The sequence below is a fragment of the Hypanus sabinus genome, chromosome 20, assembly GCF_030144855.1.
Source record: "Hypanus sabinus isolate sHypSab1 chromosome 20, sHypSab1.hap1, whole genome shotgun sequence".
Lineage (NCBI taxonomy): Eukaryota > Metazoa > Chordata > Chondrichthyes > Myliobatiformes > Dasyatidae > Hypanus > Hypanus sabinus.
In genome coordinates, this window is record NC_082725.1 from 11039179 (window position 1) to 11059806 (window position 20628).

At 39.5% G+C, this 20628-nt stretch overlaps 1 protein-coding gene across 1 annotated transcript in view; it reads left to right on the forward strand.

Moving 5' to 3' along the window:
- skap2 (src kinase associated phosphoprotein 2) overlaps positions 1 to 20628 on the forward strand; it is a 244576-nt gene that overhangs the window by 191335 nt on the left and 32613 nt on the right. The window contains exon 11 of the mRNA XM_059945083.1: positions 9198 to 9307. Coding sequence (XP_059801066.1) covers positions 9198 to 9307 — 110 coding nt within the window. The remainder of the gene's footprint in view (positions 1 to 9197; positions 9308 to 20628) is intronic.

The window sequence follows — 20628 nt, forward strand, 5'->3', positions numbered from 1 at the left end:
ATGATTTGGATGGGCCAAAGGGCCTGTTTCTGTGCTGGAGTGCTGTATGACTCCGTCATGCTACGGTATCCTACCAAAAAAAACAGCTTCCGGAGGAGTTCAGGGGACAAGCAACATCTGTGAGGGTGAATGGATAGTCAACGTTTCAAGCTCAGACCCTGCACGAGTACTCATGCAGGATTCTCTACCCAAAATGTTGACTGTACCTTCACCTCCACAGATGCTACTTGACCTGCTGAGTTCTTCCTGCAGTCTGTTTTTTGGTCCAGATTCCTGCAGTCTCTAATCTCTCTGCAGTATCCCAGGTACTGTAGTGCTCATGTTATACATCACTCAGTTCAATCAGTCATAGCCAGCATATTCTTAATCAAATATGTCTTATCCCCAACACCCTAATTCAGACTTTGAGTACTACTGTAAGTCTCATACTCTATCCCACACCTATTTTCTTTTCAGTGATGACGCTTCAGCAAAAATGGGCTTTCACTGAGGGCCTTAAAAGATCACATGAAAAAATGTCTTATTGGTATTGTACGTTTGACTGTATCATATATCTTGTTAAAGTCCATGTTGATTACATTAAGCATATGGCTGATAGGACTAGGCAGAATAATGGTTTTGCATGGGCTAGATGGGCCACAGGGCCTGTTCTGTGCTGTGGTGCCCCCTGACTCTATTCTTGTTATTGTTTTCCCTTGTTAACTTCTCAAACAATTCAATCAACTCAGTCAGGCATGACCTTCCTTTAACAAATCCTTGATTAATGTATTTCTCAAAATGCTAATTTATATTGTCCTTTAAAAGTTTTTTTTTGCCAACAGTTTGTCCACCAATATAAGACTGAAAGTCATTTTAAATAATGGTACCACATTAGTTATTTTTGAGCCCTCTGGCAGCATTCCTGTCATTGGGGAAGAGTGGAAGGTGACAGTGTGCTCGACTCTGGTCTCCTTTCCTTCTTTAAAGAGCCCTGCATCTGTTTTGTTGTGATATGGTCACTTCTCTACCTTCACAAAAGCTTGAGCCCTTAATGTTGAAAGTTCAAAGTAAATTCTTTATCAAAGTACATAAATGTCACTATAGACAATCCTGTGATTAATTTTCTTGTGGGTGTAACAGAAAGTGCAAGAAACACAATAGAATCAATGAAAGATCATACCCAGCCCAAAGTACAATGTATAAAGGACAACCAAGATGAGAAGTCCTTGAAAGTGAGTCCTTAAGTTGTGGGAAAAGTTCAGTGATGGGATCAGTGAAGTTATCCCCTCTGGTTCAAGAGTTTGATGGTGGAGGGCTAATAACTGTCCCTGAACCTGCTGGTGTGGGTCTTGAGGCTCCTGTACTTTCATCCTGATAGCAGCAGTGAGAAAAGGGCATGGTCTGGATGGTGGGGGTCCTTGATGATGGATGTTGCTCTCTCTCTCTCTCTCTCTCTCTCTCTCTCTCTCTCTCTCTCTCTCTCTCACTCTCTCACTCTCTCACTCTCTCACTCTCTCACTCTCTCTCTCTCTCTCTCTCTCTCTCACTCTCTCACTCTCTCACTCTCTCACTCTCTCACTCTCTTCCTCTCTTTCTCTCTCTTTTTTTCGGTAATTTGTGTTACTCCTCCTTGATATCCAGATGTGTATCCACTTCTGTGAAGATGGGCACAAAGTATTCGTTTAGAATTACACACTAAGGCTAACATTTTGGTCTACAATAATATCTACTTTGACATTTACTATCCTTTCCTGTACATATTTATGAAGAATCTTCTGAGTATTTCTGAACTTTGCATGATGTTATATAACAGTGCAGCACATGAACAGGCCCTTCAACTCACAATATTGTGCCAAAATAATTATATTTGTAAAGAGGTGCTCAATTATTGAATTGATGCCACAATATTCATCAGAGCTACCATATAATGGCAGGTTCAGACTCTGACACAACACTGAATCATTTGGCAGGTTAACCAACGTGCACTAGAAAATGCAGTTAAATTATGAATCTTGACTAGCACGTAGAATGTGCTGAATTGTACTAATCCTGCTTGCCTACACAAAGACCAGATCCTTCTATTTCTTGCATATTCATGTGTCTTAAGAGCCTGTTGAATACCCTATTGATTTATTTACTATTTTTATTTATTTAGAGATGCAGCACATGAGGCCTTTCTGACCCAAAAAAAACCGCACTGCCCAATTGTACCCATTTGACCAATTAACTTACTAACCACACAGCTTTGGGATATGGGAGGAAACCTGTACCTGTACCATGTCACTCTTAACCATTACCTCCATCCCAGACAGTGAATTCCAAATGCCTAACACTCTTTGTCAAAATCTTGCCCTGCACATCTCCTTTGATCTTACTCACTCTCATGGTAAATGAATGCCATCTGGTATCTTGTCATAAGTTCTCTTTGCTGTCCTGTTTTAAAAAGAGTTTCATCCCTCTTACCTTTAGGCTGCAGCTTTCTTCTACACTAAACTTTTGTGTTATGTTTTGTAACTTCCAAACATTAAACTAACACAAACAAAGTCTGAAAATGTCAGTCTAACTTGGTGTTTACTTTAAGTGAGGCATGCACATACCATGTGGCAGCATATGTATGTAATTTAGGTATTCATACATGTAACCTGTAATGAATTATTTAAACTAACAAGAATGCTTATTCTTAATATATGTATTTACAATATATATCAAATACTACTAAAATATTAAACGCACAACATTTTGTACTTGCCATTCTTCCTTTTTTTAATCATTTTCTTCTCTGAAAGTTCTTCAGTATCTGTGGAGTGTGGGATTGAGAGTGGACCATTCTCTGCTTGTGAATATATCTGGCTTTAACTCTCATTACCTTCTCTCACAATGTCTGCAAAGATCTTCCTCTATGTAACTGCTTCCAGTCGACTCTTGCAAAATTTGACTTCAGCCTGGAAAGATTGTCCTTATGCCAATTTAGAAATTTTACTCCTGGAACACTGAAGCTTCACAGTAATTTATTTATTTCTGTGCACAGTCAATATTTTAGTGTGAGAAACTTGTCAGCAAGTTTGCACACAGCATACTGCTTCAGACATCAGTGGGACTAACTTGTGAAATCTGATCTATCATGTATTTGGGGTATGAATTTATTGACAGCATGTGGTATGGTGCATGTACAAAATATATTATTTAAGTGCATAAATTCCAGGCAATAATATGACCACTGATAGATTAATAGGCTACTATAAATTCCCCAGTGTTAAGTGAATGGGGGAATTTGCAGGGAACTGATGGTAATGTAGGGAGGGGATTAGTACAAATGGTTGCTTGTGATAAAAGTGGATTAGTAAAATTGTGTTACTACGTGCAAAATTGGGAATTGAAAGGTTGAACATGGTGGAACTAATGCTCTAAGTTGAGTATTTTTCAATATTGTAGGAAAACTGGATGAGCTTAGGCCATGAATCAACAAGTGGAATTATAATACTATAGCCACAGGTGAGATTTGGGTGCAGGAGGCACAGGATTGGCAGCTTAATGTTCCAGGGTTCTGTTCTTTTAGACATGATAGAGTGGGAGGGATGGCATTACTAGCTGGGAAGAATGTCATGGCAGTGCTTAAAGAGGACGAACTGGAAAGCTCATCTAATGAGGCTATATGGGTGGAACTGAGGAATAAGAAAGGGATGATAAGATTAATGGGATTATATTAGAGACTACCCAACAGTGCATGGAGTTTAGAGGAGCAGATTTGTAGAGAGATTGCAGAGTGTTGCAAGGAAGGTAAGGTCATTAGCTTTCCACAGATTAATTGGGACTCCCATACTGTAAAAGGCTGGATGGGACAGAATTTGCCAAATAGGTTCAGGAATGTTTTCTTAATCAGTACACTGAAGTCCTAACTAGAGGGAGTATGATACTAAATCTCCTATTAGGGAATGAGATAGGGTAGTTGACAGAAGTTTGAGTGGGGGAACACTGCATCTAGTGAATATAGTGCCATTAGTTCCGAGGTAATAATGGGGGAAAAAAAGATAGGTCTGGTCCTCGGATTGAGATTCTAAATTGGACAAAGGCCAGTTTTGATGGTATCAGAAAGGATCTGGCATGTGTGGGTTGGAACAGGTTATTTTCTAGCAAAGGTGTATTGGTAAGTGGGATTCCTTCAAAACTAAAATTTTGAGAATGCAGAGTGTGTATGTTCCTGTCAAAATAAAAGGCAGGATAACAGGTTGAGAGAAAAAGAAGGAGGTGCATAGCAAGTATAGGCAGGAAGGAGCAAATGAGGTGTCGAGGAGTATAGGAAATGCCAGAGAACAAGAGGGCTAAAAGAATGCATGAGGTTGCTCCAGCAGACAAGGTGAAGGAAAATTCCAAGGGCTTTTACAGATATATTAAGAACAAGAGCATTGCAAGGGACAAAATCAGTTCTCTGGAAGATCAAAGTAGTTATTTATGCATGGAGCTGAAAGTGATAGGGTGGTCTTATATGGATTTTTTGCATCTATATTTATTTGGGAGAGTCTATAGAAGTGAGGCAAAACATCAGCGATTGCATACAGATTATAGAGGAGGAGGAGGTGTTTCCTATCCCGAGGCAAAGTAGGGTGGATAAATACCCAGGGTTTGACAAGGAGTTTCCTTGGACCCTAGCAGAGATATTGAAAAAATCCTTAGCAATGTGTGAGTTGGCAGAGGACTGGAGGATAGCTAATGTTGTTCCATTGTTTAAGAAAGAATATGCCAGGAAATTATAGGCCAGTAAGCCTGACGTCAGTAGTGGGAACACACACAAAATACTTGGGAAACTCAGTAGGCCAAGCAGCAGCTACAGAAAAAAGTACATTTGACATTTCGGGCCAAAACCGTTTAGCAGGACATTCAATGTTTCGGACTGAAACCCTTCAGCATTTTGGGCATCTGAAGATTTTCTTTTGTTTATCAGTTGTGGGAAGGTTATTGGAAGCTATTCTAAGGGACACGGATATATAAGTATTTGGATAGAGAGGAACTGATTAGGGATAGTCAACATGGCTTTGTAGATGGTAGGTTGTGTCTAAACAATCTTATAGAGTTTTTCAGGGAATTTACCAGGAAAGTTGATGAAGCCAGAACTGTAGATGTTGTCTACATGGACTTCAGCAAGGCCTTTTACAAGGTCCCGCATGGGAAGTTGGTGAAGAAGGTTTAGTCGCTTGGCATTCAAGACAAAGTAGATATTGGCTTTTTGGGAGAAGCCAGAGAATGGTAATAGAAGAATGTCTCTCTGACTGGAGGCCTGTAACCAGGGATCCGTGATTTGTCCGTTGTTGGTTGTCATCTATATCAATGATTTGGTTGACACTGTGGTAAATTTACATAATTGCTGTCCATTAAGCCACTGGCATTTAGGGCAGCAATGAAGGTCCTCCATCAGGTGATGTCAAAAGCTTCCTTCATCATGCCTTCCTTTCAGTTTTAACTACTGTCGGCCATGCAAATCCTGCATGTAAACTGAGGAATACCATTGTACACAGATGCTGAAGGAATCTTCATTGCTGTTTCCATAACAGTTTTGTTTGACCGGTCAAGGTTGTTAGCCCTGAGCTAAACCCCCAAACTTGGAGGACCAGTGGACCACTCTTAGTCTGACCTGTATGGCATGGTTGACCCTACCAAGAGCCAAAGCATAAACCCTGACTCCAGCTAACATACTGTAGATCTGCGGCTCACATGTAAGCTTCCAAACCATGACAAGGTTGTGGTCCTCTTGGAGGAATGTGGTAAACTGGATCAGCAAATTTGCAGATTTGGATGTGCAGTGGACAGCGAGGAAAACTATCAAAGTTTGGAGCGGAATCTAGACCAGCTGGAAAAATAGGCTGAAAAGTAGTAATTGGAACTTAATGTAGACAAATGTAAGATGTTGAACTTTGGGAGGACAAACTAGAGTAGAGCACTGAAGAGTGTAGTAGGATAGAGGGATCTGGGAATACAGATCCATAATTCTTTGAATGTGGTGTCACAGATAAATAGGGTTGAAAACAAAGCTTTTGGCCAATTGACCTTCATAAATCAATATATTGAGTACCAGATTCGAGATGTTGAAGTTGAATAAGATGTTGTTAAGGCCTAATTTGAAGTATTGTGTCCAATTTTGTTCACCTACCTACAGGAAAGATATCAATAAGATTAAAAGAGCGCAGAGAAAATTTACAAAGATGTTGCCGCAAGTTGAGGACTTGAGGTATAGGGAAAGGTGGAATAAGTTAGGATTTTATTCCCTAGACCAGAAGAGAATGAGGGGAGATTTGATGGAGGTATGCGGAATTATGTGGAGTATAAATAGGGTAATGCAAGCAGGCTTTTTCCCCTGAGGTTGGGTGACACTAGAACTAGAGGTCATGGCTAAAGGTTGAAAGGTGAAATGTTTAAGGGGAACATGAGGGGAAACTTCTTCACTCAGAAGATGGTGCGAATGTGGATTGAGCTGCCAGTGGAAGTGGTAGATGTGGGTTCAAATTCAACTTTAAAGAGAAATTTGGATAGGTACATGGGAGGGATATAGAGAGCTTTGGTCTGGGTGTGTATCAATGGAACCTGCAGATTAATGGTCCGCCATGGACTTGATGGGCCATAGTGTTCTCTTACTCTATGATTCCAGTTGTTAGGTAGTGAGCATCGATCTGGTGAGACAAAGGGCCTGTTTCTGTGCTGTAAGACCTTATGATCTTGTGATGTTACATAAATTCTCCAAATTATTTGAACAGCTAATTATCACACCACTGCCTGTCAGAAGTTTGCACGTTCTCCCCATAGATTTACTCCAGGTCTCCACTTTCCTCCCATAGTTCAAAGGCATACTGATTAGTGGTTTTGTCATTGTAAATTGTCCCATGATTAGGCTAGGATTAAATTGAGGAATGGTTGGTCAGTGTGGCTCGAAGGGCTGGAAAGGCCTATAGCTCAATAAATAAATAAATAAATAAATAAAAGCCACAGCCATGGGAATTCATTGAAATAAATTGTTGATTTAATACCACAATGTTCGTCATAGTGCAACCGTCTCCCCGAGGCTCGTACACCAACTTGGCTCATCAGCTGACTCTGCTAACAGCCATGTGACTCAGTGGTGAGAAGGTTGCCTTTCATATTCAAGACACATCTAGATTGTTCCTGTATGAACCAAACACGAGCATGGGGATGATCTGATTAAAGGAACCTCGATTTGAGCGAATGGTGTATATATACTGCCCATACAGTTATCGGTAGCTTAGAACTGATGGATCATACACCAACATAAATATACACTGACCAATTGTCAATTTTATCAAACAGTTAACAGAGAAAGAAAAAAGAAAGATAAAAGGACCCATTACAGTTAAACCAATCTAAGTATAGACATAAACTTTGGAGTTCATTTCTGTAGTAGCTGCGATTAGCTTTAGTCACCACCCACAGGTAGAACTCCACCTCGTGAAGCACTCCGTGCAGCAGGGTTTCTCCTTCTGATGGGATCCTCCAAGCATCTTCCTTGGTGCTCTTCTCTCTGCACCTCCCACCAAAAGACCCCAAACCAGACTACTGTCTTTTAGAAATCTCCTCCTGCTCAGCTCTCGAGAATGTTCCATGCCGTCCCACACCTGATTGGCTGACACAACATTCCTAAGTTGGACAACATAGCTCCTTATCTTTTGCCAAAGCCAAAACAATCTTACCAGCAGGGCTCACTGCTTTTACAGAAAGCTGCTAAAGTAAAATAACTCACAGCATATAGCAGTAGAAATCTTAACCAGGCCATTAGAAAGGCATTGGTAGGTTAGGACTCTGAGACAATACTGAATCATTCAGCAGGTTACCAAATGTGATCTAGGAAATGCAGTAAAACTATGAACATGAGATAATGAATGCTGCTTTCCTGCGACAGTGTTTCATACAGATATGCTAATGGTGGGGAAGGCTTTATCCATGATGGACTGGGTCGTAACCACTACTCTTTGTAGGATTTTCCATTCAAAGGCTTCAGGCACCAATGTAGCATGCCCACAGTTATGGCCCTAATCTGTACATCTTTGGAACGTGGGAGGAATGTGGAACACCCAGAACACTCACAGTGGGGGAGAATGTACAAATTCCTTGCAGACAACAGTGGGAATTGAACTTTGATCAATCCCAATACTTGCTCTGGCATATCAAATTATTTTTCCAACACAAGGTTGGTGAGAGTGTGGAACGAGCTGCCTGTGGAAGTGGTGGATGCTGGTTCAGTTTCAACATTTAAGTGAATTACATGGATGGGAGGGGTATGGACAGCTATGGTCCAGGTGCAGGTCGATGGGAATACTAGTTTAGCATGGACTAGATGGTCCGGGTGCAGGTCGATGGGAATACTACTTTAGCATGGACTAGATGGTCCGGGTGCAGGTCGATGGGAATACTAGTTTAGCATGGACTAGATGGTCCGGGTGCAGGTCGATGGGAATACTAGTTTAGCATGGACTAGATGGTCCGGGTGCAGGTCGATGGGAATACTAGTTTAGCATGGACTAGATGGGTATAAGGGCCCGTTTTTGTGCTGCAGTGCTCTATAATTCTGTGCCTATAAATGGTGCTGCAGATTTGTCACTGACTGATCAGAGATCACAATATATATTTATTTTTTATAAGACATGTAATCCCAGTGTTGCTGTTACAACACAAGAACATAAAAATATATAAAATAGGAGCAGGAGTCCAGCTGGCCCATTGAGCCTGCCCTGCCATTCAATAAGTTCATGGCTGATCTGGCCATGGACTCATCTCCACCTGCCTGCCTTTTCCCCATTACCCTTAATTCCCCTACTATGCAAAAATCTATCCAACCTTGTCTTAAATATATTTACTCAGGTAGCCTCCTGGGCTTCATTGCGCAGACAATTTCTGGGCCGATGATAAGTTAGCAAAACCACTTGCAAGTAAAATCAGTACTAGCAGCCACTTGCAATCATGATTTCTTACCTATTTATTTCAGAAAAAATCTTCTGCAGTAGAAGCCCTTGTACAGAGCTGACTAACTCTTTAATGCAGTTTTAGTTGTGACAAGAAATTGATTTCTTCCATTTATCTAGCAGATTTGAGATTCCAATTCAACCAACCTGAAAACGTCAAGTGAAGAAGTATCAATATGTTTATTTTAATCCCTCACCAGGGGATTAGATTTGAATTAGTTCTGGAGTAATGATATTTTGTTTTCTTTTTAAATTCAGAGAAGGCAACTGACTATGCCAATTACTACCAAGGACTGTGGGACTGCTCAGGGGAGCAAACTGATGAACTATCTTTTAAACGTGGTGATGTCGTTTACATCATTAACAAGGTAAGAAGATACTACAAAATTAGAATCAGTATTTGCTTTATAAAATGAAATTTAAATTCAAGCCTGTAAAATAGTAATATACAAACATTCTAGTGTGTTTTTAAACATTCAAATGTGTTTTATTTTTCAATGTGAGCAATACATCTTACAACATGTTGTATTTCTTGGGACACATTCTTTTTAGTACAGTACCCAGAAGGGCAGTTGATGTTTAATTATTGTGATAAAGTTCATAGTACTAGAATTTGAATTCTTGATATAGCATGAGATTCTGCTTTGCTTCTGTTTAAACAGAGAAATTATTAGATAAATAAATATGCATTATTTCTTAAATTTTCAAAGGCACTTGATTATTATGTAGTTTTTAATGTTGACATCATTTATTGTAAATGCATTGCTTTGCCATGAAGAAGTCTTGCAGTAATCAGTAAAGGTGGGTGAGGTCTACTTACTACATCCTAAAATAATTAACAACTACTCTAAAACTCAACATTAAGAGATTCTCTTAAGATGTTTTAAATAGTTTATTTAGATATTATGCATATTTAGATTCTCCTCCAACCAGTTCACCAAGTTCCTAAGATGAAAATGTGTAATTGCTGAAATTTCCTGGAGCGATCATTGTCAGTGCTTCGAAAGAATTCGCCCACTAATCCAGAGAAGCAGCTTGATATATATTTGGTGTATCTGAAGTGCAGCACAAATTCAGTTTATAGTGTTTGTCCTGGTTTAATTCATAAATTTAATTTGTAATGATTTTATGTTGGTGTTTTGGGATTGTGATGAAAAGGACATTGTTCTAGTCAGCAAAATTTGGGATCATTGATGGGGATTATTCATGGTAAGATCTAATCAGCTAGTAATAGACAGATTGGTCACCAAAGAGCTTGGGAAATTACTGTACAACCCTCTTTCCTGTTCTTGCAAAACCTACATCCCAAACCTACATATTCTTAGACTTGATCTTGCCCAAAATTCTTAGATAAACCATGCAGATGTTGAGGAACTTGTGCCAAATGACAGGAAATAGTCTTAGACATCAAACTACTTTGAGTGGCTACAGTTACTCACTTAGTCTGCTCCTGAAACATGTCCCAAACCAGCAAACCTCTTCTACCAAAAAGGAGAAAGACCACTGGTGAATAGGGACACCAATGTCTGTTGGTTCTCCTCCAAATCCCATATTGTCCTAATTTGGAACTATATCATCAGTCCATATTGTCACTAAGTCCTGGAACTTTATCCCCAACAGTATAGTGGATGTACCTCTATTAGAAGAATGAACAGTGATACTACAATGATGTAATACTGTACTTCTGGAATAACATCTAATGAGTGTATTGTTTTGTAGTGACCACTGATAGTCAACTTTAAATTTTGGAAATTTATGGTGCCAGCATAGAGTTCTTTTTGAGGAATTTATGCAAGAATTTGCCAGAGTGTTGCATCTTATCAATGATCTACTGTCCTCTCGAGTAAGACTAAGTTAGTAGAAGAATTTAGCTGCAGCTTTTGCTTAGGATGTCATGACTGTTGAAAATAAATTTTACTAAGAATGTGCAGTTGAGTTAGGTGACAGCTGCTTTTGAACAATGTGGATAATTCTTCATAGACATAGAACAGTACAGCAAAGGCAGGCTCTTCTGCCCAGGATATTGTGCCGACCTTTTAACCTACTCCAAGATCAACCTATCCCTTATCTCCCACCTAGCGCTCCATTTTTCTTTCATTTTTGTCTAAGAGTTTCTTAAATGTCTGTAATGCATCTGCCTCGACCAAATGAGTAACAAATGTTGTGGATAAAGGGGAACTAATGGAAGAATTTAGATTGCCAGAGGTAATTTGGGATGACATTTCAAAGGGATGACATATTGCAGAAAGTGAAAGCTTATGGTGGAGGATGTAATATATTGACTTAGGCAGAAAATTGAGTGGCTAACATGGTCTTTTTCCGATTGGCAAAATGTCATGAGTGGTGTGCTAGAGGAATCTTTACTATGACCTCAGCATTTCCCAACATGACAGCGTCAAAGAAAGAGTTGCCAAATTGGCTTGTGACACAGATACGTAGGAAAGCATGTTGTAAAGACAACATAAGGAGGCTAAAAAGAGATATAGATAGGTTATGCAGTAGGCAAAGATCTGGCAAGTGGAGTAAGCGAGAAAAATGTGGTTGTATATTCAAACGGGAAATATAATGGCAAGAAATTGTAGCTAATTCACAAAATGCTAAAATACAGCAAGCAATTAGGAAATTTCAGGGAATTGTATTGCTTATTGTTTGGAGAATTGATTACAAGAGTAGGGATGTTATGCTTCAGTTGTATGAGGCATTGGTGAGACCAATATGTATTGTTCTCCATACCTAAAGAGAAATGCAAATATATTGGAAGCGAATCGGGGAAGGTTTACTCAGTTGATAACAGATGGGTGCTGGTCTGTATCATGAGGAAAAATTAAGCAGTCTAGACTTATCCACTGGAGTTTAGAAGGGTATTTGTTTGAAACAAATAGTGGGTCTAGACAGGTTGGAGGTGGAGAAGATTTTATCTTCTTATGGGAGAGTCTACAACTAGGGGTTAAAAACAAGAGGTTGCCTGTTTAAAGCAGAGATGAGGTGATGTTTTCTCACTGAGGGTGGTGGTTGTGTGGAATATTCTTCCGCAAGGGCAGTGAAAGAAAATAACACTTCTTTGTGTGTGACTGTATTTTACTGCTGCCTTTCATGTTCTATATGTGTCTTATGCAGTGTGTGACTGCAGGTACTGTGTTTCACACCTTGGCACCAGAGTAACACTGTTTCATGTGGCTGTATTCATGTATGGCTGAATGACAATTAAACTTGAACTTAATCGTGGAAGCAGAGTCTTTGGATATTTTTGGACGATGTTAGAACGATTTGTGAAATTTATTGTTTTGTAGCAATAGTACATTACAAAGGCAGAAAATTACTTTGTTACAAAGTAAGTATTACAAAATATTTGTTTAATGAAATAGTTTTCACAGGCTCACAAACCATTTGATACCTGATGTTAGGGGGAGCAAAGCTGTTCCTGAATCATTGAACGTGTGTCCTCAGGCTTCTGTGCCTCCTCCCTGATGGTAGTAATGAGCAGACAGGCATATCCCTGATGGTGAGGGTCCTTAGTGATGGATATTGCCTTCTTGAGGCACTGTCTCCTGAAGATACCCTCGATGGTGGGTAGGGCTGTGCTGGTAATGGATCTAGCTGAGTCTACAACCCTCAGCAGCCTCTTGCGATCCTGTGCATTGGAGCCTCCATATTATGCTGGGATGCAACCAGTCAGAATGCTCTGCAGAAATATGAAACATTACATCATGGTGTAAATGGAGAACTGAGGTCATGCAGTAATGAGATCAGTCATAATCTTCTTGACAGGTAAAGTAGGCTCAAGTGAATATGTAATCTACTGATGTATTTTCTTGGATACGTATGATTTAAGTCAGAGTTGATTAGGAAGTGTGGAACAGAGGAAAAATAATCTAATAATTCTGTTGACACTAACTTGCATTTCACTCCGGACCTCGAGCATATGGTATAGACACAGAGTTCGGTGCTGCGCTGGAGGAGAGCTATTTTTTCCAATCAATTTCTTCAGGTGAGGCATTAAACAGAAGCCAACTCTGCTTGTTCAGATGAATGTGAATTGCACCATGACATTATTTATTGAAAAACAAGATGTTCTCCTCATGCCATGGCCTGCATCCACTTTTCATCCAGTCTACCCAAAGGAAATGATTCCTTTCAGGACAATATGTAGGTTTTCCCTGTGTACAAGTTAGCCACTGTATTTGCCTACATACCATCAGTGATTACATTTCAAATGTAATTCACTGATTTTAAGAATGTAATAGGTGATATATAAATGCAGTTTATTTATCTTAAAACAAGGGGGCAGTATGATTTTTCTTTTTATTGGTATAAAGTACCAATGTACTCTGAATAATTAACTGCTTTTGCTTACAGAGTACATGTCCTTCAATCCATTATGTTGGACTAATCTTTTAACCGACTCCAAGATCAATCTAACACTCCCCTCCAGGCTAGCCCTCCATTTTTCTTTCATCAATGTTCTTATCTAAGAGTCTTTTAAATGTTCCCAATGCATTAGCTTTTATCACCACCCCTGGCAGTTGACCTAGGCTCTTAACACTCCCTATGTTTAAAAAAAAATTACCTCTGATGTCTCCCTTAAACTTTCCTACACTCACCTTCAAAATATGTTCTCTGGTGTTAGCCATCACTGCTCTGGGCAAAAGTCATTGGCTATCCACTCTAACTATGCCTGTGATAATCTAATACACCTTGTTCAAATCACCTCTCATCCTCCTTCGCTCTGAAGATAAAAGCCTTGCTTTCTCAACCGTAGAGCCATGTTCTCTAATCTAGGTAGCATCCTGGTAGATCTCCTCTGCACCCGCACTGAAACTTAAACATACTTCCTATAATGAAGAGACCAGAAGGTAACACAATGTTCCATGTGTGCTCTGACCAAAGCTTTACAGAGTTGCAACATTGCCTCATTATGTCTTAGTTTTCCTATTATATAAATGATTACTGTTTACAGTAGGCTGAAGGTAAAAGCATTCATTTTCAGTCAGATTCATAAATGACGCGTGCACGCACAAAATGCAAATTTCATGTGTCTGCCTCATCAGTGTCAGTGTGAAATCTTCATTTTTCTGGACAATAGTTATATTTCAATTGCGTAAGAAGAAATGCATATAAAAAGATGACCCATCCATGGCTATTAAAAGCAGTTAAAGATAGTATTTTGATCCAAAGAGTCACAGAGTCATACAGCATGGAAACAGCCACCACATATCTGCCAGCCAGTGGGTACCCGTCCATATTATTCTCATCTCCCAGCACTTGACACACATAGTCTTCAGTGCCTGGTAGGTTCAAGTGAATCAGAATCAGGTTTAATATCACTGACAAATGTCATGAAATTAGATTTGCGGCAGCAATACAATGCAATAAATAAAAATACTATAAATTACAATAAGAAATATATATGGATATAGAATAAAAGTTAAATTACATATGTAGTGAGCAAAACGTGTGAGGTAGTATTCATGGGTTAGTTCATCATCCATTTAGAAATCTGATGGCGAATTGGGAGAAGCTGCTCCTAAAACATTGAGTATCTGTACCTCCTCTCTGCTGTAGTAATGAGAAAAGGGCAGGTCCTGGGTGGTGAGTGTCCTTAATGATGCCTATCTTTTCAATGCATCGCCTTTTGAAGATGTCCTCGAAGGTGAGGAATCTAGCGCCCATGACAGGGCTGGCAGAGTTTACCGTACAATTGGAATAGCTGTTCTTGAACCTGGTGGTGTGGGACTTTTAGGCTTCTGTACTGTCTGATGGTAGTTGCAAAAAGCTGGCATGGCCCACATGGTGGGGATCTTTGATGATAGATGTTCACTACTGAAGAAGAGAATTGGCCCAAAGTGCTGACTAGCCTCCTCCTAGTTTTCTGAATTTCTGTGTATATGCACTAAAACCAACTTCACAATGTATTGCAGAATCTGGAATTACCTTGTTTTGAAGTAGCTTGCTTTAATCCAAGTTGACTTTACCTATTTGTCTAGTGTATTTTTCCAGTCACATTATTTCAAAGTTTCCTGCTTTCTGATTGTTTTATGTATGAACATACTTTTAATGACTTTCCCACATTTTCATTTAATATGTTAAAATAATTTGTGCTTGTTTTAAAATTCTGACTGCAATTTAATTGTATTTAAATAGTTGGCCTGGAGTTTAGGATACTGAATTTCTATTAAAATTAAGGACTAAACACAAATTATAAAAATATGCAGATTGCTTTTTGTCGATAAGGCCACTGAAGTGAATAGACATTCTTGGGACAAATATGTTTTTTTTGAAATATTCTTTAGATATTTACAATATTATAGAATGATATGGCACTGGTGGAAACCGTTTGATTCCTGTGCCCCACCATCTGGTAGAGCTGTGTACTAAAGTTCACAACTCTGCTTTTTCCCTTCAAATAAGACAACACGCTGTGGCAGCTGTCAATGTTTCACAGCTCCAGGAACTCAGGTTGAATCCTGACCTTTGCTGCTGAATCTGCAAGACTTTCACAATCCCTTTGTAGCTGTTGGGATTTCCTGTAAGTCCTCTGCCCCTTTCATAGCCATAGGGATAACTTTTCACTGTGTACTCAGTGGCCACTATATTAGGTATACCTATACATCATTATCATCATGTGCCATGTCATATCACATAGGCGAGCATGGTGTTATGACACCTCTTCACCTACTCTTTAATGTGAATATCTAATCAGCTAATTATGTGGCAGCAACTCAAAGCATGCAGACATGGTCAAGAGGTTTGGCTGTTGTTCAGGTATCAGAATGAGGAAGAAATGTGATCTAAATTACTTTGACTGTGGAATGATCGTTGATTGTTGGTGCCAGATGGGATGGTTTGAGTATGTCAGAAATTGCTGATCTCCTGCGACTTCCAGGTACAGCAGTCTCTAAAGTTTACAGAGAATGGTGCAAGAAACAAAATACATCCAGTGAGTGCAAGTTTTGTGAGTGAAAATGCCTTGGTAATGAGAGAGGTCAGAGGAGAATGGTCAGACTGGTCCAAGCTGAGAGTAACCTAAGATAACCTAGATCTTATAATTTTCCACTGAGGTTGGGTGGGACTGAAACTAGATGTCATGGGTTAAGGGTGAAAGGTGAGAAGTTTAAGGGGAACATAAGAGGAAACTTCCTCATTCAGATGGGTATTAGAGTGTGGAATGAGCTGCCAGCGTAAGAAGAAGATCTCTGAAAGCACAACACATCAAATCTTGTGGGCTACAGCAGCAGAGGGCCATGAACATACACTCACTGGCCACTTTATTAGAAACAGGAGGTACTGAACAATGTAGCCACTGAGTGTAGACCTTCACACAGTAAATTAAAAAATAAATTAAAGGTGACGCCGTGGGCATGAGAGAGAAGTACAGTGAAATAAAGGAGGAGGCATTGGAACTAATGGGATAGCTCCCTGGGAATCAGCACAGACCCAGCGGTAGTATCCTGGGTCATTATAATTGTAAGATATTCACCAGTTTTCCTTTCAACAGATACTGTTAAATTTTTATTCCATTTTCATTGTGTGAAGTAGATTCCCAGACATTTTGGCATTTGTTTATACAGTGTAGTGCATAAGTCTTGGACACACATGTATAGCTAGGGTGCTACGACTTTTGCACAGTATTGTATATTGGTTAAAATAGGAAGGTGGTTGGGAAAGACTTCTTAGCTTTGTATTAGCTCAGTAGTGTTTGGTATTGGAAACTCATAATATACAGTACTGTGCAAAAAGTCTTAGAAGTCTGTGTGTGTGTGTGTGTGTGGTGTGATGTGCCTGAGACTTTTGCACAGTACTGTAGATCTTGCACTGAATATGATATTTTGTTCTGAATTCTAAAGACTTAGGGCAGCACGATAGCCTAGCGGTTAACATAATGCTATTACAATGTCAGCGGAAACTGAACCCCGGTTCAATTCCTTCACTGTCTGCAAGGAGTTTGCATGTTCTCCCTGTGACTGCATGGGTTCCTCCAGGTGCTCCGGTTTCCTCCCACATCCCAAAGATATACAGGATAGTTGGTCACATGGGTGTGACTGGGCAGTGCGGTTTCATCAAGTCGGAGGGCCTGTTACTGTGCTGAATCTCTAAATAAAATAAAACTTAAAATATTGGAACTGAATGGTACCTGCGATTGTCTTTGAAAGAGCATTCTAATTGGTTATATCGCTGTCGGGTAAGGAGGGGTCCATTGGATAGGATTGGGAAAAAGATGCAAACCCATCCAGCTCCATCATAGATACTAACCTCATCACCATGGAAAGAATCTTCAAAACACATGCCTCAAGAAAGCAGCATCCATCATCCAGGACATGCCCTCTTCTCATTGCTACCATCAGGAAGCCTGAGGACACACATGGAAATGAATAAACAGTCGGCGTTTTGGGCCAAGATCTTTCATCAGGACTGGAAAGGAAGGGGGAAGACGGCAGAATAAAAAGGTGGAGGGAGGGGAAAGAGGACAGCTAGAGGGTGATAGGTGATGCCAGATTGGTAGGAAAGATAAAGAGTTGAAGAGGAAGGAATCTGATAGGAGAGGAAAGTGGACCTATCACTCTCAGGGTAGGTATATGTTTCTGAAATAACATATTGCAAATTTTAGACCTGATTTTGATAATTTAACACTTATCTGGATTTTTTTTTATGAGAACCAAGTTGTTAACAATTAATTTTGGGACCCACACAGTTTATCCTCCAGCATTCCTTCCTGCTTTTTCAGATCAGGTTCCATGCCTTCCTAATTCAATACCGTAAGCATCATTTGTAAGTGAACGTTAGTCTCATACCTTATTTAATTAGTTCCATCTTTCTTTAATTTGCAAAAATTTACAAGCACATATAAAGCTAATATGCCTATGCTCCATTTATGTGTGTATTTGGAGCATATGTATTTAATAATTGAAACAAGTTGTGGATGGGGGGAGGGTGCCTTGGTAGCGTAGCAGTAGCACAACACTATTACAGCTTGGGGCATCAGAGTTCAGTTCCGGTGCCGTCTGTACAGGGTTTGTACGTTCTTCACATGACCACATGCATTTCTGCTGGTGCTCCAGTACAGTCTGAACGCATACTAGTTAGTAGCTGAATTGGTCATTGTAAATTGTCCTGTGATTAGGCTCGGGTTAAATAGGTGAGTTGCTGATAGGTTAGAAGGGCCTATTCTGTGATGAATATTCAATTGGAAATTTACTTCCCCCAGAATTTCCTTTTATAATTTTACAATTGTCAACTCTTCCATCATCAAAATTTATCAAAAAAATTAAATACTACTTTGAAGCAAACCATATCATGTATACAATTTTAGCAACATTGATTTACTTATTTAAATCTCAAGCTCCAATTTTGTCAACTTTGCCAGAAAAGGTGCCAGTCAGAAAGATCCTTGGCTTTGCAGATGAGTAGTTTCTCACAAACGTGGATACAATCAGCAGTGCAATCATTGCAATTGTGCAGCCTCCAAACATTCAGGAAAATGCATCAATGCAAGAGATTCTGCAGAGGATGGAAATCCAGAGCAGTGCACACAAAAACTGCTGGAGGAACTCAGCCAGTTAGGTATGACCTCTGGAGAGCAATAAACACTCAATGTTTCGGGCTGAGAGTCTTCAGCAGGAGAACTTCTCCTTATCAATATGCAACATGGGTGAAGACCAGAAAAAGAAAATATATGGTGCTTGCTGGATTCTATCTTTCATGATTCCAACATGTGCCTGTCAAACTTTCTGTCATTTTTATTTTTGGAAACAGTTGAGACTTGAAGGGATATTAATAGAGGAAAGGGCAGGTGATTTTAGTCCATTTTCCGTGTTTTTAGTCCATTGTCCGGAACTTTTGGGAAGCAGACCAATTTGGATGTACCGAGTGCTGGGAGGCAAGAACTGGTCACTGAGCAACTTGTAAGTAAGTCAAAAGAGGAACTGGACGTTGGGCTGATGGAGTAGTATGGGGGGATGGGACATTTGATGTGGCACTTGCGCTATGCTGAGATAGGAACAAACCTATCATGGCTTGATGTGGATACACCAATCCCTTTGAACGGGAAGATCCTACAAATGTTAATGGAATACATCACTGGTAAAGCCATCCCAACCATTGAGCACATCTACACAAAATACAGTCACAAAAACAACATCCATCATCAGAGATCCCACCACCCAGGCCATGTTCTTTTCTCACCGGTGCCATCAGGTAGAAGGTACAAGAACCTCAGGACTTGCACCATCAGGTTCAAGAACAGTTACTACCCCTCAACCATCGGGCTGTTGAATAAAAGAGAATAATTACATTCACTTGCCCATCCATTGAGATGTTCCCACAACCAATGATCTCACTTTAAAGACTCTTTATCTTGTTATCTCATGTCATTATTTATTGTTATTTATTTGTATTTGTTATCTTATGCACTCTGATTGATATTTATTGCTCCAGTTATAGATATTATTCTATGGATTTGCTGAGTAGGCCCACAGGAAAATGAATCTCAGGGTTGTATAGGGTGACATTTATGTACTTTGATAATAAAATTTACTTTGAACTTTGAACCCAGCCATTGAGATGGGTTCCCCAATTTTCATAGGATTAGAGGACGTTCATGGCAGAGGGAGACATTCCATATCCAACATATCAGATGAAACGGAGCAATGCAACTTGGTCCCACCTTCCAGCTCTGTCCTTCAATTATATCTCTGTAGAAGAAAAGATCACACAGAGTTGTTGCTCGAAATACTGGTGCACACCAGGAGACCAATCAAAACTGATCTCTCTGAGCATGAATTTGGTGCAACTCTTACATTCTCATGCAGCTTTTACATTCTCCATTGTCAATGTTACTGGTAAAATTACCTTTTGATAACAAAATGGTGGCTATACAAAGACTTGTTAAGTAGAAGACTACAAAATTACAGAATAAAATGATTATTGATAGGTCTAACAGTAAATCCAATCTTCCGTTACAACAACAATGGGTGCATGCTATAACACAATTAGTGACGTTCCTGAAATGTCAGTGTCATCACTGCTGCATTCCATGTCTCTAGACTGCAGTTCCTTATTGCCACATTGGCACAATCTATATCACTATTTAATTGTTATTGACTCTCACTACTCGTTCCCCTACAACAATCTCCAGGTGCTTTTCAATTGAATGAGGGATTGTAACAACAAAGTTAAAAGCATTTGTCATCAATGCCCTCCTTTGAAATGGCCTAGCAAAGTTTTATCAGAACTACTACCAAATGTCTGTACTAAAGGCCTGAGTTTGTAGCTGTATATCCCTTAACAGAGAGCGGTAGAGCACTGAGGAGTGCAGTAGATCAGGGGGATCTAGGAATACAGATCCATAATTTCTTGAAAGTGGTGTCGCAGGTAGATAGGTCATAAAGAGAGTTTTTGGCACATTTGCTTCATCTATCAAAGTATTGAGTACTGGATTTGGGATGTTACGTTGAAGTTGTATAAGACGTTGGTTCATAGTAAAATTATTATCAAAGTACATGTCACCATATACTACCCTGGGATTCATTTTCTTGTGTGCATAATAAATCTATAATAGAATAATAACCATAGCAGAATCAATGAAAGACCACATAGACATTCAACTAGAGTGCAAAAGACAACAAACTGTGCAAGTACAAAAATAAAGAAATATAAATAATAGATAACTAAGCAATAAATATTAAGAACATCA